This window comes from Crocodylus siamensis, chromosome 2 (genome assembly GCF_052110815.1).
Source record: "Crocodylus siamensis isolate JL-2025a chromosome 2, ASM5211081v1, whole genome shotgun sequence".
NCBI classification, from domain to species: domain Eukaryota; kingdom Metazoa; phylum Chordata; order Crocodylia; family Crocodylidae; genus Crocodylus; species Crocodylus siamensis.
In genome coordinates this window covers 254,883,185-254,905,660 of record NC_143396.1, presented here as the reverse complement: position 1 = coordinate 254,905,660, position 22,476 = coordinate 254,883,185, and the positions used below count along the sequence as shown (strand labels likewise).

The window sequence follows — 22,476 nt, the reverse complement described above, 5'->3', positions numbered from 1 at the left end:
TGATCTGCAGGTTGGTAGACCAGCCAGATCAATGAGCAGGTCTTTTAAGGTCCCCAATATATCCTTCAAGACTGTGACCTTTATGCATCAGAGAATTGGTGGTGTTTTAAGATTTTGCATGGGTATTCCAGGTGGGAAGGTGTGGAGAGCCTTGGAACTGCTCCCAAGGAAGAAGACAGCCTTCTGCTTAGATTGTTCTTGCCGCTCCTAGCACTGTTCATATTCTGACTGTTAGAAGATACAGAGTATGCAAAGTAGAACCATAATTGTGAAGTTCACCGAGTGAAGGAAGTCTGTGTGTGTTTGTTTCAGAGCTCTTCCAAGTCTTATTGCAAGGTGGAGGGCAGATTATGCTGGGTTGGCTCCTTCATTATCTCCCTTTCTTCATGATGGGCAGAGTCCTGTACTTTCATCATTACTTTCCTGCAATGCTTTTCTCCAGCATGTTGACAGGTAAGTACTGCCAGGAGAAGAAGAGAAATTCAGTTAGATGGAGCATTTTTAAAGTGACATAACTCAAAGAGATCAATTTTTTTCCCTTTCAAATAACTGGTTTAAAAAGTATTAAAATATTGACTGGTTCAAAGTGGATTTTTTTACCCTAGCAGCCTGAAACATTGTACCTTATGGTTGTGTCATTATGTTGGTATTATATAAAAGTAAGGCTAGAAGGGACTGTAGGAGGTCTAGTCCAACACCCTGTTCAAGGCAGGATCATCCCCATCTAAAATACCTGAGAAGAAAATTATCTAACCTGTACTTAAACTAACAGTGATGGAGATCCTACAATTTCTGTAGGGACTCTGTCACAGTCATCTGTTCCTTGTCATTAGAAGGTTCTTCCTAATATCTAACTTAAATCTCTCATGTTGCAATTTAAACCCCTAGGCAACTTGATTTGCCCCTGCAGAGGCTGTGTTATCTAGTCAATAGAAGATTTGACTGGGATTTTGGAGATGTGTCTTCTGTTCTGTGTGTTACATTGTCCTCTTGTGTGACCTTTGGCAAGTCATTTCACTTCTTGACTCTATCACCTACGCTTTATCTGTGTTGTCTGTTTAGACTGTGGGCTCTTCAGGGTTGGACTGTCTCTTACTCTGTGTCTGTACAGCACTTAGTACTGTGGGGACTTGACATCTTCTGTGCTTCCCTAAGTATTACCATAAAATATATGCTAAATACTACTGTTAATTCCAGTTTACTTCCAACATCATTTTGGCAGCCAGAGTCTTGAGAATTGCTAAAGAATAAAGCTTAATGCCTTTGTAAACTGGAAACTCTTGTTCTCAAATGTTATAAAACATTAATCTCTTACCTTGTAGTACATGAGCCTTCAGCTACTAAAATCATGTTGCACTTGAAATGGAGGACAGGAGGAAAAAGATGGTAATTTGGATTTATGTAATTTTGAGCTTTTCTACCACTACCTGTCAGGACTAATATAACACATTTATTGCAATGAAAAGATTAGGAAAATCAGGGGAGAGAAACCTGAACATCAAGTGCTGAAGGTTTACAAGATATTTGTCTATAAGAATAGAATTATCCTTTGATCTTATTAGTCTTTATTAGTATTGTATCATGACTGAATATAGCAAGCACGATTTTTCAGTGCCTGCATGCAACTCTCTCTGCCTACATGTCTGTTCCCTGGCTTTCTGTATAATACCTCTACCTATGAGTTTTGAGGTTTTTTTCCTTTTCCTAGGAATTACGTGGGATACACTACTGAAATTCTGCACTGGGCACTTACTGTCCAGCACTATGGCTTGGAAGGTGTATACATGTGGGGTGTTGACACTAGTTCTGCTCATTGTCTACAGGTGAGAGCCAGTTCTCCATATAAATCACCCATTGTCTCAGAGGAACCTTTGGCTACTTGGCGTAGTGTCATTTTAATCATTTAGCCTTTCATCCCTTCTATGAATTCATAATAGAGACTCTCTTTCTTTAACCCTAGAGTTTGATGGATCCACACCCTTGTATCAAGGTAGTCTCCCTTTATCCTAGGGTTGGGCAGTTATTTTGTGTAGAGGGCCACTTACTGAGTTTTGGCAAGCCATCGAGGGCCACATGACAGGCAGCCAGGGGCAGATATATATTAATTTTCTAAATTTATAGGGGACCCGCAGGCCAAATAGAATGGCCTGGCAGGCTGCATCCAGCCCTGGGCCGCATTTTGCCTACCCCTGCTTTATCCTCTCAGTTTAGTAGATACATACTCTGGTCACCACCCCAAATGGTGCCAGACTGTATGCTGTACTTCAAATACAGATTAAATAAATGTTTCTGTAAGTTTCATTACCTTGCCCTGCTCCTGAATTATTTTTCCCAAGAAAGAGGTGTGTTAGTTTTAAGTCATACACCTGTGTATACTAATCTTGCTGAGAAACAGTGAGAGGATCCTAAGTGGAGTTTAGAGCAGCCCTGTTTGAAAGCACCCGTTTGTCCTTTATTAAGACTTGGCTATTGCTGTCACCTAGGACTGAACATTATGCACTTAATCAAACTGACAGATTTGTCTGGGTTCTTTTCACAGCTTCTACCTCTTCCATCCTTTGTCCTATGGGATGGTAGGACCCATGGCCTCAGATCCCAACAGCCCAATGGCAGGACTGAGGTGGTTGGAATCATGGGAATTCTAGACCCATCAAGAAGCAACCTGGAACAAGGGAATTAAAAATGCAAGAATTGCTAAGTGTTATGCTGATTCAGGGGCATTTAGAGGCAAGTGGCTGCAAAATATCCACTCTGGAGAACTTGGAGGAACCTGCTTCCCTCAGTGACCCACTGTGTCAGTATTGGTTTGCACAGATTGTCTTGGCAGAGTTGGGATATCACAAACAGGGTGCTCTGAGAAAGAACATACAGAATTGGTGGCTTGAGTCTGTTTCTTTGGAACATCTGCTGCTTTAAAACCAGGGTCATTTGGGCAATACAGAACTCTTTATGTTCAAGCAACTGTGTCCTGTCCTGCAGTCACATCAGAGTGAGTCGAAAGATTTGTGTATTTGTATATGCTAGAGGTTGTGTGTATATGTGTCTGTTTGTCTTTGCTCATGAGGATCACTTTAATGCAGGAAAGAACTGACTAGAATGCACAATGCCCAGACACACTAAAGATCTTTTCATTTTTAACATTATGGCAGTGGATTTTTTTAAAAAGGTTTATGTAAATGTCAGCAAATGTCTGAATAACACTTTGCCCTGATGCTTTCCATTTCACTGATCTGATACTGAACCTGCCAGACACAAAGTGTCAGCCATTGTGCCTTGTCTATTTCCCAGGCCATTTTACAGACAGAGGAGGTAAAGATTGCTTATCCCATTATATTGCTTTTCTTTCTGGACCCCTGTAACCATCAACTGTAGTAGCTGGGTAGTTACCTGGAAAACCTCTGCTACAAGCCAGACTGTTCTGCCTCAGCACTTTTACAAATCAGGCTCAAGTTGCTTAGAAGCTCCAAAGATAATTACAGTGGAAACAGTAGGTTTTTTATTTCCTGCCCTGGGTTCTATCATGTAAGGACCTATCCCCTTGAGACTGAATGATAAGTTAGAAACCTTGCCTGCAGCTCACATTTGTACTTTGATCCCAGCAGCTTCACTGTTAGCAACTGTGCTTTATGCAGAGAGGCAAAGGCATCATCTTAATGAATGTGGCATCTGCAAAGCTGTCTAGATGGTCTAGATGCATAGTAGGCTGAGGCTCAGTTCAGACTTGCTGTCATTTCCCTTTAACAAAGGAAATGAAGAAGTATTCTGTTAAGCGGTTGCTTGCTATTGTAACAAGCTAGCTTAGAGTGTCACATCCTCCTCTAGAGGTTGACTTGCAAAGAAAGGTAAGAGCCTACTACTGCTACGAGCTCCACTGGTATGGAATTGATGTTTTTTGAGTTAACCCCTTGCTGATAATTCCTGGTAGGGGATCATTACACTAATTAGATATTGGGTTTAATGATCCCTTTTTATTTGCAATGGTAGGAAGTGCTGCCCTCTGGCCAAAGCAGGGCTGCATAAAGATGATGTGTAGGAAAGGACAAGGGAGAGGGTTGAAAGGATCCCCAGGTCCTGATGGGAGCTAAAAGAGTGGCTATGGATAGTCAGCTTGTGGCAGTATGATAGGCAGGTGTTGCATTGCTGCATTTGTGGTAACATGATGGGGCATCTTATACCTTTAGTGATGGCATTTCTGATATTGTGAACATGTATTTTCTCTGCGGGGGATCCCATTGCTATCGGGTCTGCAGTGCCTTCAAGGGCTCATGGAAGGAGAGGATTGATGCAAGGCACTCCCACCAGTGATGACTTAGTGTTGATTTAGACACCGATGGCAGCAAACTAGCACCTGGCTATTGAGAAGCAAGGAAGGGTGGGTATCTTTATAGATAAAGTCCCAAAGATAGTTTACACATTTTAGCTAGATGATGTTTTAGGAATCTTTGTTACTCCAGCGGATGTAGAGGGGTAAAACTTCAGGAACAGTGAAAAATTGATCCTGCTTTGTTCCTTGATAATGACTCCTGTTTCTCTTGCAGCAGTGAGAGATTTTCTTGGAGTTGTGGCTCAGCTTGGGATTGTTTGATAGCAACAAATTGTGCCTAACTCATTTTCCCTGCTAGCTTCTAGGCTCCAGATTCAATACAGACAAGGAACTATTTGTCTTTGATACCAGCAGTTTGCATGGCTTGCACTGGGACTCTAACTCTGGCACAAAAGTTAAGTCACTTCTTGGCCCTTTTGTACCCTGTGCAGCATGAGATATGCTCTGAAGAAAATTTTACATATCCTATAGTGTCACTCAGCCCCAGACTGGATTCTTTTACCCTTTGAGCTAGGGTATGAAAGGGACTATATACAAATACAAAGATTCCCTCCAGCATCCAACCTTTCAATGGGTGTAAGTCTAGGAAGCAGTCTCTGGGCTGGAAGGTCAATATAAACTGAAGGAACTTGATTGTCTTGAATAGAGAAATGGTGATTTACCACAGCTGAGGATCTGACTCTAAATATTTGTCTGTTGGAAAACTGAAGCCATTGTTGAGCCTAAAGCGAGCATGGGACCTGCAAAATGGAGTGATTTGTCTTCCTCTTGCAGTCAACATGGACGCTCCTCCCATAGTTGTGCAGGACATGAAGCAGGGTGTATAGTGCTGCTAGAGGGAACTGTGACTGCAGTGCTTATATTTTGACTGGAGATCTCTCAAAAACCATCTCTAAACTTTCTTCTTGGGGTCTGGGCTGAAATGCCTTGATGGACACTACTTGGTTCTAGCACTTCCATCTCTGGAATAAATTCAGATTCACCTTGAAGACTTTTTACCAGTCATGTGGAAGCCTAGTTCTTATTGCTTTCTCAGGCTGCATATGCTGTTGTCTGGAGTAACTGTTCTTTTCAAAGTTTGCCAGGCTGGGCTCTGTTGTTGAAATCTGCAGGCTTTGAAATTCCTGTTCCTGTTCTTTCCTGTTCTTTACATCATAAACCTGTGCTTGTGCCTCTTCTGTCTTTGGAAGATATGTAGAAAGGCTTGCATTAAGCACATTCAGCATAGCTTAGGCATTCCACCCATCCACCTGAGGTTTCTGTTGGAATTCTCTGCTGTGTATGCACGTCTTCCCCTGCAAGAGTACCTGGATTAATTCCATAGAGCCAGGAACTCATCTTTTGGGATAGGGCTACAGTCTTGATAAGTATTTGAATGAAAAGAACTTTTCAGGGACTGCTTTTTTCATATAGAAAGCTCACACTCAAGAGGGTAGCTAATAGGTACACGATACAGTGCTGATCACTAGCCCAGTCCAGAGACCCACTAATAGGCAAGCCAAGATCAGTCTGGTCCACAGCAATTTTTTTTTTTTTTTTGAAGTCTTAACGTGATGAATTCATATTGATGCACAAAATGAATGAATGAATAGGATCCAGCTTTTTATATCCCTTCTCATTCTCTTCACTTTCCGCAGTACTGGACACCTTTCTGTACTGCTGCTTCAGTCATTAAGCTGAGCCTGCCCCCAACATGGGCTGGGCTGCCATGCCCACTTTACATTCTCCTGAGAGAATGAATGCCTGTCACAGACGCTGTTGGCAAAGGCAGCACTCCTTCTCTTGGAAGTCTGTAAAAATGGATTTTTAAGAGCATTATCAGAGTTCACAGGGTGAAACTTATATCTTCACATAGAAGAGACTGTCTTTCTTGTCTAGGCCTTCGGGACTCTTGTCCAAAGTATTTCAGAGAAGCTAACAGATGGGTTCATATTTATTCTTCTTAACTATGTCTATTTATAGCTCAGAAATACTGTAGAGTCTAGTGGTTCAGTGTCTGGATGCAATAACCAGCAGCATATACATGAACAAGTTATGAGTACCGCTAGAACACTCCTTTTTCTCTTCTAATGTCCATGCTGAAGTCCTGAGCATGTAATCTATGACAGACTTGTATCTCCACCAAGTGGGAGACCTGGATAGAACTTCCTCCTTCGAAGTGTGTCCAATATTTAATTGACCAGAGGTGTGTCGTATTGGGGAGAGTTTGGGAGATGAAGAATGTTAAAGTTTCAGGAAGTTCATTCTTTCTGCCTGGTGTGGAAGAGATAAGAGACAAGCATACTACTTCCACAGTATGCCCAGCCCCTTCAGGGAGCCTTGAAAATCAGGAAACAAGGACTCAGTTGGTTCTGTCTCCTGTGGAGAACTTAGTGCCAGGCAGCATGTTTAACCCTGAGTTTCTTTATTTCTTAAATATGCTTCGTACGGCATGTTTGAGAGCTATGGGCTGTTGACAATTGCAAGTGATGCCTGAGTGAGAGAGAGGAGAGAGTTTGATGCTGGAGCCGTTACTGCCATTTTGTGTGTGTTAGGTCTTAAAATGTAGGGAGGCAGCCAGGTTTATGTTACATTAAGAGAATAGGTTGGGCTCTGATTTTATGCAGAACTGAGTAGAAGTTTAGAGGTACAAAGATGATATATGTACTTTTGTAACATCCTTCTGTAGTATGAACCTTTCTTACTAATGCTGCTAATATTAACTCTGTGTGTGTGTGTGTGTGTTTGTGTTTGACTCTCCTCCTTCTTTTCTGTTGCAGAGCAGTTAGGGTTGCTAAATGTGTGCTATACTAAATGAATGAGTGAGTGTCCACTTAAACCAGGAATTAATTTTGTAAAGGAACTAATGAAAAATAGAGCTAAAATATGGACTTCAGTTTTGTAATAAATAGCTCTTCTTTCAAAGATCTTGTTCACTTCATTTCTGAATTTTGATTTCTGTCCTCCTCTCCCAACCACGCAAACAGCAGCAATCTGAACTTTCAAGAGATCCATTGGAGAATGGGATACACCTATATCAGTGGTGACCTAAATGTAATGATTATGTTCTACAAAATACACCTCACAGCCAGCTTCAACTTTTAACATAGAAGGGCCAGCTGCTTCAGTGCAAGTTCAAGAAGACATTGCTTCCCAGTATTCCAGGTGGTATACTTACGTAAATACACCATCCATGGAGGCAGAGTGGATGCATTTTGATGAAGATGAAGCATTGACTACTGATGTTGATAGTCTTCATTTACTGTCTTTCCATGTTATGGTGGAAGGCAGCTGGAATGGGTCTGAGATATTATGCATAAGCAGTGGGGGAAAATATAATTTGAGGGGGCTGAACCCCACTCCTCCTTCCTGCAGAGCCATTGTGGGGCTGGCACATGCTGGTGCTGTACGTGGTGGCAGAGGAACAGCTGCATGCTGAGAGGCACTGGGCACTGTGGGATGGCAGCCCTGTGGTGCTGCTGTTGTCGCCAGCTGCCACAAAAATTTTGGTGGGGCTAAGTCCCAGCCTATGATGTCATCGATGTCATAGATTTCTGGGGTCAGAAGGGACCTGGTAAATCATTGGGTCCGACCCCCTGCTCCAGGCAGGAAAGAGTGCTGGGGTTAAGTAACCCCAGCCAGATGCCTGTCTAATCTCTTCTTGAACACCTCCAAGGTTAGGGGAAAGCACCACCTCCCTTGGAAGCCCATTCCATATTTTGGCATCCCTCACTGTAAAGAATTTCTTCTTTATGTCCAATTTAAATCTCTTCTCCTTTTGTTTGTGGCCATTATTTCTGGTAACCTCAAGGGACACCCTGGTAAACAGAGTGTCCTCTATTCCCTGCTGACCCCCCCCGGATGAGTTTGTAGGCAGCCACAAGATCGCCTCTCAGCCTTCTCTTGCGGAGGCTGAAGAGATTCAGGTCCCTCAGTCTGTCTACATGCTGTCACTCTCCCCATAGGGTCTTACCTGCAGGCCCTCAACCATACAGGTAGCCCTCCTCTGAACCCTCTCAAGGTTATCCACATCCCTCTTGAAGTGCGGTGCCCAAAACTGGATGCAGTACTTCATCTGCAGCCTTGCCAGTGCCGCATAGAGGGGAATTATCACCTCCCTAGACCTGCTTGTGATGCACCTACTAATGCAAGAAAGTGTGGTTAGCCTTGCTTATTACCTCGTTGCACTGGCAACTCATGTTCATTTTTGCGTCAACCAGGACTCGGATCTCTTTCCACTGTTGTGTTACTTGGAATGGTACCCCCTAGTCTATAGGTGTGTTGGAGATTCTTTCTCCCCACATGCAACACCTTGCATTTATCCTTGTTAAATTGCATCCTATTCTGATCCACCCACTTTCCCAGTCTGTCCAAATCTGCCTGAATTCACTCCCTGCCATCCAGTGTGTTTACTACACCCCATAGTTTAGTGTCATCTGCAAATTTGGACAAGGTGCTTTCAACACCTTCCTCCAAATTGCTGATGAAGATATTAAAGAGTACTGGTCACAGGACAGAGCCTTGGGGGATACCACTGCCCACATCCCTCCAGGGAGAAACCGACCCATCCACCACCACTCTTTGGGTGTGTTCCATAAGCCAGTTTTTCACCCATCTTACTGTGAGAAAATCCACATCATAGCTATTCAGTTTGCTTATAAAAACTTGGTGCGACACTGTCATGCTCATTAGGTGCAGCCCTCAGACTCCTGGTAGGTTGCCTATGATACCTAAGCATTCTCTGGCTGGAGGCATTTTTTCTGTTCCATCAGGGTCTCATATTTAGCCAGTCCCTCAATCCTGTTCCCAATGGATATTTGTCTGAAATAAAAACAATACATAGATCAGTGCAAATGGGAACCCCTGTTGTGGGTCAGGCCCAAGACAAAATTAATGGGAGATGCTGGAAATTAGAACTGGGTTCTCCAAGACTGGAAGAACAAGATAATGCCTCACATGCTTTAGTAGTAACAAGGACTAATCGGCTTATATCAAGGGTCTGTTGCACAAGTCTACAGATATTGTGCTATCACTTGGGAAAGCAAGTTAATGCTCACTTGAACAGTGTCTACCGAAGTCCTCTTTCCTGAAAAAAGAGATGGTAATATAGAGAGAGGGCAGCAGTGAGATAAATTATATGGCAGATGTATAATTTACTATATTCCTGTGGCATCTAAAATGTAAATGTATCATCAGTAATCTGTTCTTCTCTCCTGTTTAGCTAGTTCCTAAAGACAGTGGATGTTAATGCTTGAGTCCATCTGTGACACTGTATATCAGGATTTGGAGAAAGGTCATCTCAGGTGGGAAAAATGGGATCATTGAGCCTTGATTGCAGATGAAGATGCAGGATGCAATGGCTGAAGATATTCAGAATAGCAAAGTGCTTCATTAAAACAAAACATGGGAACCTATGAGAAGCTGTTCAGCAAACCAAGGCTTAAGGTATATGACTAAGTTGAGGGAGTGTGGGAGAAAAATTAAGGTAGTTCATTTTATGGATAGACTGTAGTGGAATGTAATGAAGCGTAGATTAAAACATTGGTAATATTCAGAGAGAATCATCCCATTTTTCCTTCAATGAATGTTCTAAGTTCAAGGAATATCGGTTACCATATTTACTCAAATATAAGATGAGGTTTTTCCCCAGTCGGCACAGGGGAAAAACCCCTCATCTTATGTTCACATATAAGAAAACCTCCTCCTTAAATATATTGTCTATTATTAAGGTGCTGCCGGAAGCAGTATACGTTCAATAATGGAAATCAACTGTGAAGTTGATTGAGTGCAGCCCACACTGAGCATGTCTGTAAAAGATACACCCCTCCAATTTGGACTCTCTTGGTTTAGTGAAACAAGTGTGTCCAGTCTTTTTTCCTCCAGTTCTTCTCTGCCTCTTCCTCTGCAAGCTCTTCCTTGTCCCTTATCAATGTAATACTTCAGTTCATGCAGCCCCAGCCTCGGGCAGTCTTTCAATGACAGCTGATACCCAGAGGTTTCTTACATTCCATAAACAAGTTTTAACACATGCTAATAAAGTCCTTAATAGTGTTTCTTTTGATCCCTTTGGTATGAGGCTGTAGAGTACCATCTCCCATGCTGAGGATGGGTTAATTTTGGTGACATGCAGAAAGCAGCAGGCCCTTTCCCATACCATTGCATATGTACTCTCCCAAAACACGTCCCACTGTTTCTTCTCCTCACCTTCTTCTCACCTCTCCCTTGGGCACCTTGATGAGCTTGTCGAGCCCCACCTGTGTTGTGGTTCTCTCACCAGCAAGGTTTTTCTTACAACCATCCATGCCAGGTCAGCATGTTTGCCTGTTAATTGTTTACATGCCACCACTCTCCCCACACCTTCACTTGTCCTTCTGTGAAGTTTCTTGCTAGTGCCATCCTGTCTGTCTCCCTTACTGCTTTCATCAATTTCTTACTATCCTTTAGGACCTTCAGCCCTACCTTGCCTATTTTATATGTCTGCATGAGTCCTTCTATCCTGCTGTAATGAATCAGTCCATGATCATGGACTCTTCAAAGAGATCTGCTATAATTCACATTTCCTTAAAATTGCAGGTGTGTGAAATTGGGTGATATGCCCTGTTTTTCTCTCTCCCTTTGTTACCACTTTGTATATCATGGTTACATATTTTGCATAGATATAGTTTCCCAAGTATGGCAGACCCCATCTCTCCTACTTTGAACAGTTCAGCTGTAGCCAACCTTTCTCTTTGCATACCAGAAGAACATACATATTTCCCTCTGTACTGTTGTTTTTTGCCACCACATTGGTGGGAATATAATCCCTCTGTATAGAATAAACAGCAGTAGTAGAGCCTTAAATGCCACCACTTTTCTGCAAAGGACAGTGTTCTTCTGGACTAGAACCAAAGTATTTGCTGTAGCCTTGCTTTCACCTTTCCTACATTGTGTTAACTTTCCTTTCAGTGTTCATTGGGTTCCTTAGCACTCTGATTTTTCTCTCTCTTATTTGAAGGCTCAACTTCTCCAAGTTCCTCCAGTTCCCCACTCTCATTCTGGTGCTTTCTGATCTATTTATTTTATCCCCCATTGCTTCTCCAATACTCTGATGTATGTGTTAGCACCCTCTCCATCTGTCTCTAACTACTACATTTTATATCATCCATGTGTAGTAGGGCTGTGCAAAACAGCAGCATTCAGCTTCGACTTCTGTTTTGACATTTCGATGGAACAGTGTTTTATTTTGAGTTTTGTTTTGTTTTGAAAGCGCTGTTCTGTTCCTTTTTGTCGAAACTGTTTCACTATTTCAACGTTTCGCCCATGGGCTATAATGGGGAAGCATGAAACAGCTTATACCTTTGTCATTTCTTGCCTGATTCCAATGAAACTTGCAGGGATGGCAGCCCCTTCTGAGGGCATGAAGCCTGCCAAGTTTCAAGGAGATTGATGCAGGGGCACTTCCTCCAGCCTGGCTGAGTTCCCCAGCACTGTGAGGGACTGGGAACTCAGCCCTGTAGAATTCAGCCCTGTGGCAGGAGGCGCCAGTTGTGCCCGCCTTCCACCGCTGGACTGAGCTCCATTGGGCTGGTGGAGCCGATTGGAGCACAGCCTGGCAACAGGAAGCGGGCAGAGCTGGTGCTGTGCTCCAATTGGCTCTGCCAGCCCCACAGAGCACAGTCCAGCAGTGGGAGGCAGGGAGAGCCAGGGCTGCGCTTCCCACCACTTGGCAGGCTGAGCCACATGGGGCTGCAGAGCCACTGGGAGCACAGCCTTGGCTCTCCCCTGTCTCCGACCACCTGGCTGGCTGCTTCAAAATTCGAAATGTTTCGAAACTTTCAAACTGTATTGACTGGTCTTGTTTTGTTTTGAAGCCCTTCCTTTCATTTCAATTTTGCTGTTTTGAGCTCAAAACAAGTCGAAGCGGCATCAAAACAAAACAACTGGCAAAGTTTCACACAGCCGTAATGTATAGTATATATTTTACCTCCTCCTCCTGGTATCTTTACTCTGCTTATGACCTTGTCTTTTCTTATTCTTTGTGCTAATAGTTCCATGCCACACACAAATGGTAGTGGTGACAGGGAGCACCCTTGTCTCACCCCTGTATAGATTTTAAAGGTCCTACTTAGGTACTTTGGTTTTGACTCTCCACTTCTCTATACAGTAACCTTATCCAACATATAAATTTCTCTGGGAACCCCATTTTTTTCTAGCACCTCAAATATGTAATCACGATCCACTCTGGCATATGCTTTTTCTACATCTAGGTTTGCTATAATTGAGTTTGTTTTCCTGTCTTGGATGTGGGACAGTGTATCTCTGATCACATGGATCATTTTGGAGATTCTTCTACCTGGTACTGCGCATACGTGGTCTTCATATATTATCTTCTGGAAGTTTCTTCTCATCCTCAAAGCCAGCATCTTGGCTATTGTCCAAATTAAGGAGCATAATTGGTCTCCAGTTTTTTTTAGGAGTTTCTTCTCCCCTTCTTTGAAGAGTAAGATCACAATGCTTTTTGTAAAATCTTTCCCTGCCTCTCCTGTTCCCACACTTTCCTCAAAACTTTGACTATATCCTTCTCTACCCATGCCCAAAACTTCTCATGAAATCCATCTGCTCCTTGTGATTTCCCTCTCTTAAAGGTTTTTAAACACTTCTCCACTTACTTTTCTTTTCTTCCATCTTCTTTGCTTCCTCCTCCTCCTCTACTTTCTCTTCCAAGAAATCCTTCATCTTCTTCCTGTCTGTTTCCTTCTGGTATAGCTTGTGAAATTTTCTCATTGCATCCTGCTTTTTCACACAGGCACTACGTTCTTCCCACACCACTTTAAGCTTTCATTTTGCTGCCTTCACTCTGGCTGAAAAATATTAGGACTACCTTTGTTTTGTCCCACCCAAGGTGCTTGTGCTAAGAACATTTTCTCTCTTGTCTTTCTTTTGAACTAGGTTTCTAACTTTTGCCTTCTTTCTTCTAGCTCTTCTCATGCCTATCTTCCTTCTTCAGCTTCCTTTAGCAGCTTCTGCATCTTTCTTTGTAGCTCTCTTGGCTCTTTTTTCTTTTCCCTGCACATCTTCAGCCTTTTTTCATGAAGACTTCTCCTGTCCTCTTCTTTACCATCATCCACCATTGGTACTGCTGAAATATTTCTATGGTGTTCGCACCCCTCATACTGTCTGGTGTACGCTTGACATTTCTCTTCATCTTGTAACAGTCACACGTTTAACTTCCACAGTCCCTTCCCTCTCATGGGGCTCTTACCAAGACTCATTTCCACGTTCAGCATCTGGTGATCACTAAAAACCACATGTCTTTTTTTTTCTTCCTTATCTCTATTTCTTTTGATATAAACACAAAGTAAATTCTTAACTGTTTCTTTCTACTGGGGTCTGTTCTAGTGAAAACTTTCTCCCCTGACCACACATCTTTAAGTGACTCTTATTATATTTGTTAACAGTCTGGATGAGCTCTCTAAAGCTCCATTTCCTTCTTTCCCAGTTCTGTCACCCACTTTGATTATACAGTTGAAATCTCCCGCTATTATGCGTGGTCTCCCTTCAACCATGTAAACTGCTAGCTTTGCACATTCTTTCCCTTCCTCCCCAGTCGTGCATATATATTGAAAATTTCTAATTGTGTTTGCCCAACTGATAGTATCATTCACTGCAGTCTGCCACTGATGACTGCTTCTACCTGCTTTGCTCTCAACTTATTACTACCCCTGCTGCTTTGTCCCTGATCACCAAGATGGTCCCCCTCTTCACCTTCTCTCTCAGCGTTTATAATCTTTCTCCCTGGTATATCACATTGTGGTAGGCAGATTGTCTGCCCTTGTTTGATTCAACGCTGGTTCAATCTGTTCCCATCTTTTTTCTGTTAAGATACAGGCAGTCCTCGACTTACAACATTTTGAGTTACAATGTTTCATACTTACAACATTTATAAATTGACACCCTGTTTCAATTTTCTGACCTCAGTTTCAACTTTACAACTTTACAATTTGATGTGACGCCCTGGCAGCGAACAAGTTTGCTGTGTCACCCATCTCCCTGGAGAACATCTATCCAGACTTCCTTGGATACTTTCTTTAAGAAAGCAGACAAGACTCCAGAAAAACCTGCAGCCAAGACTCCTGAGAAGACTCCAGCCAGAAACCGTCAAAAAGTCCAACCAAGAGCCCTTCAAGAAGTCCAGCAAAGTCACCTCAAAGAAGTCCTTCCAAATCAATATGATTGCTATTTACAATATAAATATATTATTGTAGCTATGTTACTCATCTATAATTGACCAAGTACAAAATTCTGGGGTATTTTTGGTGAAAATAGGGTATCAGGCCTTGGTTCAGGAACCAGTCCCACATTTATAATATTGTTTCTTAAGAGAAAATTGGTTCTGAGTTGTAATGTTTCGACTTAAGGTGCTGTTTTTAGGAGCAATTGTGCTGTAAGTCCAAGGACTGCCTGTACTCTGCCTGTGAAGCAAAACTATTGTCAGTGCTATTTATTAGGGCTGTGCGAAACAGCACCGTTCTGTTCCAACTTCAGTTTTGAGGTCTGGATGGAACAGTGTTTTGTTTTGAATTTTATTTCAACTTGAAACAGCCTCACTGTTTCGTTTAGTTGAAACAGTGAGGCTGTTTTGACACTGTTTTGACACTGTTTTGACATTTTCCCCGACCATCAGGCTGGGGAAAGGAACTCAGCCCAGCTGGATCAAGTTCCCAACCCCAGTCCCATGATCAGGCTGGGGAAATTCAGCCCAGCTGGGTTGACTTCCCATCCCCCCCATGCTAGATCGTGCCAAGGGCGGGGAGTCAGCCCGGCTGGACTGACTTCCTATCCCCAGAGCTATGGTTGAAACATTTCGACTTTCGAAACATTTCGAGTAGCCTTGTTTTGTTTCGAGGCTATTTCGATGCCATTTGTTTTGCTTTGATTTTGCTGTTTTGACCTCGAAATGAGTTGAAACAGTGTTGAAATGAAATGGCCGGCGAAATTTCGCACAGCCTTACTATTTATGCTTGTTTTAATATGTCTGTCCCTTTAAGGGTTACCTGAGCTTGCTTTGAGCTGAGTGTGTTTGTCTCTTTAAGGTTTGTCTGTGCCACACTACTCAAGGAGGTCGACTCCTCCTTCAGCTCCCTTAATTGCATTCCTGTAGCCTTTGCAGGCTGCTAGATTGCTCTGGCATTTAGGAAGGCTTGCATATTCCCATTTCCCTGCAGCTTCCTGCCTTCTTGTCTCTGTTCTGGGCTGGAGCCCAGAGGCGTTAGTGGCAGGAAACTACTCTTGGCTCTTCCTCCAACTCACCTCCCTCATTGTCCGGTTTCTTTTTCCTACTCTTCAGCTTCTGTGTTGTCTTTCTTTTTCCAGCCTCTCCCTCTGGTTCTTTCTCTTGCTTCATCTCCACTAATGTTGTCTGCAGGGCGTGTCTTTCTTCCCTACCCTCACCTTCATGTCTGACTTGTTCTCTGTTCACACCTTCCCTTCCATTTCCTCCTGCATGGCCTCAATCACAGAAATTTTGTTCCCTTCCTCTTTTTTTTGCCCTCCATTCTTTCTACCTGTGTCCAACCCTTCCTCTTCTCCACTTTCCTTCTCCAGGTTTTGCTGTTCCTCAGGGGGTTTGACTATACTTGAAGAGGCGTTGGGGCACCTATGATACAAGTGTCCCTCTCCCTTACAAATAGTGCATTCAGGGCCTCCTGGGACAACTCTAAGGTCCATCCTTTCACATCTGCAGTACATTGTGAGAGGACAGTGTACAGACAGGTTCCCCACTTTTCTGCACTTGCTGCACTGTTTTTGTTGCCTGTGGTACACTATAAAACCCTGGTATGCCCTGATCTGGGTCACTGACAGGAGGTTCAGCATCCCACCTGGGTTACACTCGTCTGCTTGTAGCACTACTCATACCCTCCAAGACCCTGTCCAGATACCATATTTATTTAGTCTATGTGCTTTCTGCATATTGTTTCAGACATTTTAAGGTAATGTCATCACCAGCATGAAGAACTTAAAGGTCCACCAGGTAGCATAGTAAATGGACATGAGTCAACAATGTCGGACATGGTTTGAACTTGTCCACAAGGACATTTGTTGTCATTGCAAAGGCCCCATTGGTATAGGTTTGAGGCACAGTGACCCTGTTCTGTTTGAAAACCAGTTAGGAAGTGCCCAATACCAACATGGCCAGTTAAATCTTGGTTGACTAACTGTAGGGTCAGAGATGATTCATAGATTCATAAGTTGATGTGGTGATTCATTGGTGCTTGTGCTGACCATTCTTCATCCCATCAAGTAAATAAGGAAAAGTCACAAGGTTTTGAAAGAGTGGATCATATTGGATGTCTTGAGGGGAGCTGAGCTATTCGCGGGTGGAATATGTCCTAATGCACCAGCAGTGTAGGATTATGACTGAGTCTAGCAAGTAAGTTTACTTCCTCATTTGTGTGGCAGAGATGAAGGGGAGCAATGTTGCTGAGGACTGGTAACCCTGGAAGTGGAGTGGGATGCAATGTGCCTGAGACAAGACACATTGTAGTGTGCAGTTGCATGTCCACTAGCTTGCTATGTGATAAATGAGCTCATACAGGGGCATGATGTTCTGAAACTGAATAACACAGTGCAAGAGCAGATGAATGTAGCATGGAGGCATTGGCACCCCACGTGGAGCCTGCAAGTTTGGAAGTAGGTTGTTCCTTGTTTTGATTTTTTTAAAACAAGTTTCTGAATGATTTATGATTTATAAGTTAAGGTCCAGTCGAGGGTGACTCCAAGATAAACTGGTGGGTGGGCTTTGAATTTGAGAGGCTGACCATTTAAGGAGATTGCGAATTCATGATTAGTGCTTGCATTATGCAGATGGAAAACACTTGAGAAATTCTTTGAGATATTTGGTTTGAGGCACCATTTTAGGCAGTACTCTGACATCAGTCTCGTGTCTCCATCAAGTGTGAGTTTCATAGATGAGCCTACGAACCATACTTCATAAATCTACTGGATACAAAAAACACAGACGAAATATAGACATTGGATTTATGGTACATTATAACCTGCCTGCCATTTGATAGCCCAGGTAACCTGTCCAGATTTTACTAGCTACGTTCTATCACCAGTTCAACATTCCCCTTTCTGTCCCCCCACCTACCTGCCTCACACCTGTTGTCTACCATTCCCTCTGATCCTCACTGCCATGTATTTGCATTTTCACAGACCTGCATTTTGCATTTTGGCTTGTATTCTACCCAGGGGAGCGCACAAAACACCAACAGACTCTCACTATGTCTGAAGGAGGGTGTTTGTACCCAAAAGCTTGCAAAGAACAATTTTTCCTACAATTTAGTTGGTCTAATAAAAGATATCACATCTACCCAAAGATGTGGAACTTGTCTGCCTAGTTCCATATTTAAAAAGTCATGAGCTTGGGTAGGAAAAGCACTGTCATCAGCATAAATGTATTTCTGTAGGCTGGTCGCAGGCAAGTCATTAATGGTTGAAGAGGAAAGGCACCAGTATGATCCCTGAGGGTGGGGGGTGGAGCATTGGTTTGAGGTCTCTCGGAACTAGTTCTATTGGCCAGGTGGACTCGTAAAGCGTTGACCACATAGTGATAATTTGACTAGACGAGTAGCCCAATGTGGCAGAATCCCTGATATTTTCAGCAGAAGACCAGTGTGGCAGACAGTGTCATATGCTGCTTTTAAATCAAGGAAGACAACATCAGTCTTCAGGTTTTTCTGAAAGCCATTTTCAGTGAAGGTGGTTAAAGCTAAAACTTGATTGCAAGTGCTCTGGCCACAGCAGAATCCAGCTTGGTCTGGTCTTAGGGCAGAATCAATTACAGGAAAAATATATTGCAGAACTAATCTCTCAAGTGTCTTATAGGAGACACTCAGGAGGGAGATTGTTTCGTAGCTTGCTGCTGATTGTGGGTCTTTGCCAGGTTTGGGTAGGCCAATGATTTTTGCTTGATGCCATGCTGATGGAATTCATCCTTCATGCATAATACAGTTGAAGAAGAATAGAAGCCAGTTACAAGCTTGAGGACTGAGATGTATCAGAAACTCTGGGTGTATGCTGTCATAGCTAGTTGCTGTGCCAGATTTTAATTTGCACAGCATAGAGTCAAGTTCTGTTGGTGAAAAGGCTTGTGGAGCATCTTGGTTCTGAACATTTTGACAGAAATGATGCCATTTCTTCACATATTCTTTACTCAACATCCTTGTTGTTATGGGGGGGCTGTTGCCATAAAAGATGGCTGGCAATGGCATTGACAGACACAGGTGGTCAAGTTTGGCCTGGGGGAATACCATATTTGTCCCTACTTTCTCCACCAACAATACCCTTTGGACATACTTTTCCATCTGTCTGTCTATGTCTGCTGCCTCTAGTAAATCCATATATGTTTGAACAGTAATCACTTTTTCTCTTGAGTTTTCCCCTGTTATGAACTTTGTTCCTCTTTCTTCCTCCCTCCCACATTCCTCTGCTTATTTCTTCAGAAGTTCTTATACCATTCTTCATCCAAGTAAGTCAGTTCCCAAGTCTTCTGGTTCAAGAGAGCAATCAGGCTGGTGAGATGCTCCACCTGTACCTTCAAAATTTCAAACAGTACTTTTTCCAGGAAATTATATATTTTCATTATCAATCCCATTTGCCTGCCATCACTAGTTAAAGTTGCCTTTATCTGCAGCCTCTGCTCCTCTCTAGCTTCTCTCTGTGCCTCTCCTGTGTTTTCCTGCCATGCCACTCTTGGTGGGCTGGCATGCTATCATGCTCTTGCCATCCTCTACTTCTTGCACAACATACCTTGTCCTGCTGCTCCTGCTGTCTCCCGCCCCACTCTGCTCCTGTCTGTCTTCTGATATCGTCAGTCTCATCATTGCTGCCTCCATCATTGCTCCCCCTTCTTTTCTCCTGTCTTCACCTTCATCTACTCTACATCTATCTCCAGATCTTTATTTCTGCTCTTCACCTACTTTTCCACCTCATGCTTACTTACCACTACTGCCATTGTTTTGAACTTTGGGTCCTCCTCCTCTGCTTCTTGCACCCCGAAACTCTTTCAATCCCTTTGTCTACCTGTAAAGCATTGATCAGGTTTTCAATGTTGATGGGAGCCTACCACAAAGACAAGTTGGTGCAGCGCATCTAAATAAGACATAGTGCTCATTGCACTCAGTCCCCTCAGTGCTGACTACTTCAACTCATGGTGAACCACTACGCTTAATACATTTGAAGTTCTTTACTCCCACAGCTGAACAACAATTTTCTCTCCCATTTCTAATGATTCTTGCTTTTCATCAGCTTTATGTATCTGGAAAACATCACCAAGTGTCTTTGTAGATGAGAGGTTCTGTTGCCCTCTCGCTCAGCCTGTCACACATGACTGGGGTAGCCCCATCCACCATGGGGTGGAGCTGGACCAAGTGGCCCTGCGCTTCATCTGCATATACATTTTTGAGGGTTCCAGGACTTGTGATAACACCCAGTTCCGATCGAGAACAGGGTGCTAATTAGCACACGGATCCTTTGTGGGGAATATCTGGAGTACAGGCATACAGAGCAGTGCTGGGCTATGAGGTCATCATGGCTTGAAAAACTGTTGCCTCTACTGGGGCCTGGCCCAGTGTACAACATGACAACTCCAGAGCCTTTTGGCTTTGGCAGTGTTTCATATATCAAAAATAGTTTGTACTATGTATAAGTAGGTAAAAGAATGGAGCTCAAAAAGTGTTTATATACCTGTGCTGCAACTTACTGCACTTTGTAAGAAAAGGTAAAATGCTGCAATTCTGAATGTGCTGAACATGTAGGTACCCATGGAGGGGAGCAGAGGGCAAGGGAACCACCTGACCCTGTCAGCTACATTTGTCCTTGTAGTACTGGGGGTGGGGGGGGCAGACACAGTCAAGGCAGACCTCTGATAATTAGATTTTGTACCTAGGAAATTATAACCAACTTGTATATTTTCCACATATAGAATACAATTATTGGGGGATCATCTTAAATTCAGGGTAATCTTAGATTTGAGTAAATTTGGTAGTTTTTTGAGCAGTCAGCTTCCAAAAAAGAGCTGGGAAGTTTTTGATGAACGTGTTTTAATACCTAAATTAACTAATAGGGTTTTCTTTTCACATACGGTTGTTTTCTTTATCTTTAATTAAGCAAATGTGACATTCTAGATACAAAAATCCTATTACCATTGTTTCAAGAGGTGTAACACTGCAAGGGCTGAGGTGCAGGAGTACATTTGGGTGGGACAAGCTTGTATATTACTGTTGTCTGTTCTAGCTTGCACTCTATGCCAAACTAATATTCATGAGTACTTAGTGTTCATGCTCTTACAGACATGCACATAAGAAAAAACACATTTAAAAATGAATAAAAACAATTTGGATAAGATCTCAATGGTAAGAAGATCTCAGTAGTCATTGCCACAGAAAACCACTGAGATGAAGAATATAGTAAAATTCAAAAAGGGACTGAGCACTTCCAGTGATTATAAAAAATGCCCAAAGAGATGATAATTTGCTAACAAACAATTTGGCAGGGATATTAAGAATATCGTACTTGCAGGATTTAAGTCATTGTTCAAATTGCTAGGGGTGAAATCAGGGCAGAGTGCTAGTGAGTTGAGCTGTAAGGGTACCTGTAGATGTGTGGGGACGCTGCTTACACTGTAATTACACCACATGGGAGCAGACTTAATTAATCAAGTTGGCTGGAGCATTCTAATTAGTGCACTGCACCTGCTTCCACATCTCATGTACTTGTGTTGAACGAGCTTTAGTTAAAGTGCCCCTGCTGCCATTTTGAAGTGCAGGATGCTGAATATACTTGACTGCAGGCACTTTAATTAGACTTGCTCTTGGAGCTCGTGCCTCCTCCCCAGATCATGTGTAAAGCTACCCTAAATTGCCCCCATTCCCTGGTTTCTGCCTGGCTTCAGACTAACATGGCTAACCACCTCTCTCTACTCATAGATGGCACTGCACTCAGCCAAATGGACTGCAATCAATCTATGTAGGAAACTTGCTCAAGTGTGCTGTGTTTCACTCTGAGAAATTAAGGAAACACCTTATCAGTGTTCTATAAAGCAAATAGGAAGAAATCAACACTGGATCTGCAGAACTAACAAACAGCACACGGAGTCACCCAGACATAATGTGTTTTAAAAAGAATGAGTTAGTCTTTAAAGTGTAACCCTGCTTTCCCTTCTTTCTGACTTCAGGCTAACATAGCTAACTAAATCTTGCTACAGTTGAGGGTAAGATCTGCAGCTGCCTACTGCAGGGTGCTTTCATCTTCTCTGAAGCATCTGGTATTAGCTTGATCTGATCCAGTATGGCAGTTTTCAGGCTTGGCAAAGTTTAATTTTGATGAAAAGAGAAAAATAGTGTCAGAAATATCCAATCCCATCCAATATCTTAACTTTGTGCTGAAACAACTAAGCTTTAGAAATAGGTTGAATCGGGCAAGTAATATTTTGATAATTCTTATTTGTGTTTGGAATTGAGGCTGGGATTCACCATATTCTTTTATATGTAGAATAATATTGAAAGTAGAAGTTTGTTACAGAATTCCAAAGCGCAGGAGGGCAGCAAAGGCTTCAGGCCTGGAAATGGCTGAGACTTTTCCAGTGTCCTAGATACGAATGAGATAAGTGACTGAAGTTGGGAGAGTTGGTTCTTAGAGACTGTAAAGGGGGAATTAGGATAGTTAATATTAGACAAATAGACTTGAGCCATCTGTAAAGAACCTAGTAGAATGGTTCTTGATACTCTGGCATCTGTAGGATCTCCTGTAACTGAATGACAATGAAGCGTTCCCATCAGAAGGTGATTAATGCAGACAGTACTGGGGTGTGTGGGGAGAGGGGGCAGGAAACATCACACAAATTTACAAGCTTGTGAGATGTGGGAGGTAAAAGAGTTAAGAAGCTGAACAAACTTGTCCTTCCATAAAAATGGAACTGAGAGTGTCTGACCAGGCCTGTTTTCCAGACTCCGCGTTTGTTGGCATTTTTAAATTCCCATCCTTCAGTTGTGAGTACTTAGATTTTTTTCCATGCTTTGCCCAAGTTTGCTATCAAGCTAATGCAGGGGTGTCAGAGATGCAAACCAGAGGTCTGATCTAGCTTGTGGAGCTGTATCATCTGCTTTGCAGTGTTGCCTGCTGCATACAGCATT

At 42.8% G+C, this 22,476-nt stretch overlaps 2 protein-coding genes across 7 annotated transcripts in view; both read left to right on the top strand.

Annotated features, from left to right (window-relative positions):
• POMT2 (protein O-mannosyltransferase 2) overlaps nucleotides 1–14,546 on the top strand; it is a 49,068-nt gene extending 34,522 nt beyond the window's left edge. For 3 of the 5 annotated variants that reach the window (XM_090033771.1, XM_090033770.1, XM_090033773.1), the window contains 3 exons: nucleotides 313–453; nucleotides 1,709–1,823; nucleotides 2,540–9,488. In XM_090033771.1, the coding sequence (XP_089889897.1) occupies nucleotides 313–453; nucleotides 1,709–1,823; nucleotides 2,540–2,645 (362 nt within the window). In that variant the 3' untranslated portion in view covers nucleotides 2,646–9,488. Of the gene's footprint in view, nucleotides 1–312; nucleotides 454–1,708; nucleotides 1,824–2,539; nucleotides 9,490–9,524; nucleotides 9,749–14,260 lie in introns of those variants that run through there. The other 2 variants (XR_016440353.1, XM_090033772.1) reach the window with 2 other exon arrangements.
• The window catches only part of NGB (neuroglobin), a 35,683-nt gene continuing 16,081 nt past the window's right edge, over nucleotides 2,875–22,476 (top strand). The window contains exon 1 of one of the 2 annotated variants that reach the window (XM_090033788.1): nucleotides 2,875–2,989. The gene's annotated coding sequence lies outside the window, so the exon portion shown is untranslated. The remainder of the gene's footprint in view (nucleotides 2,990–22,476) is intronic. The other variant, XM_090033789.1, reaches the window with a different exon arrangement.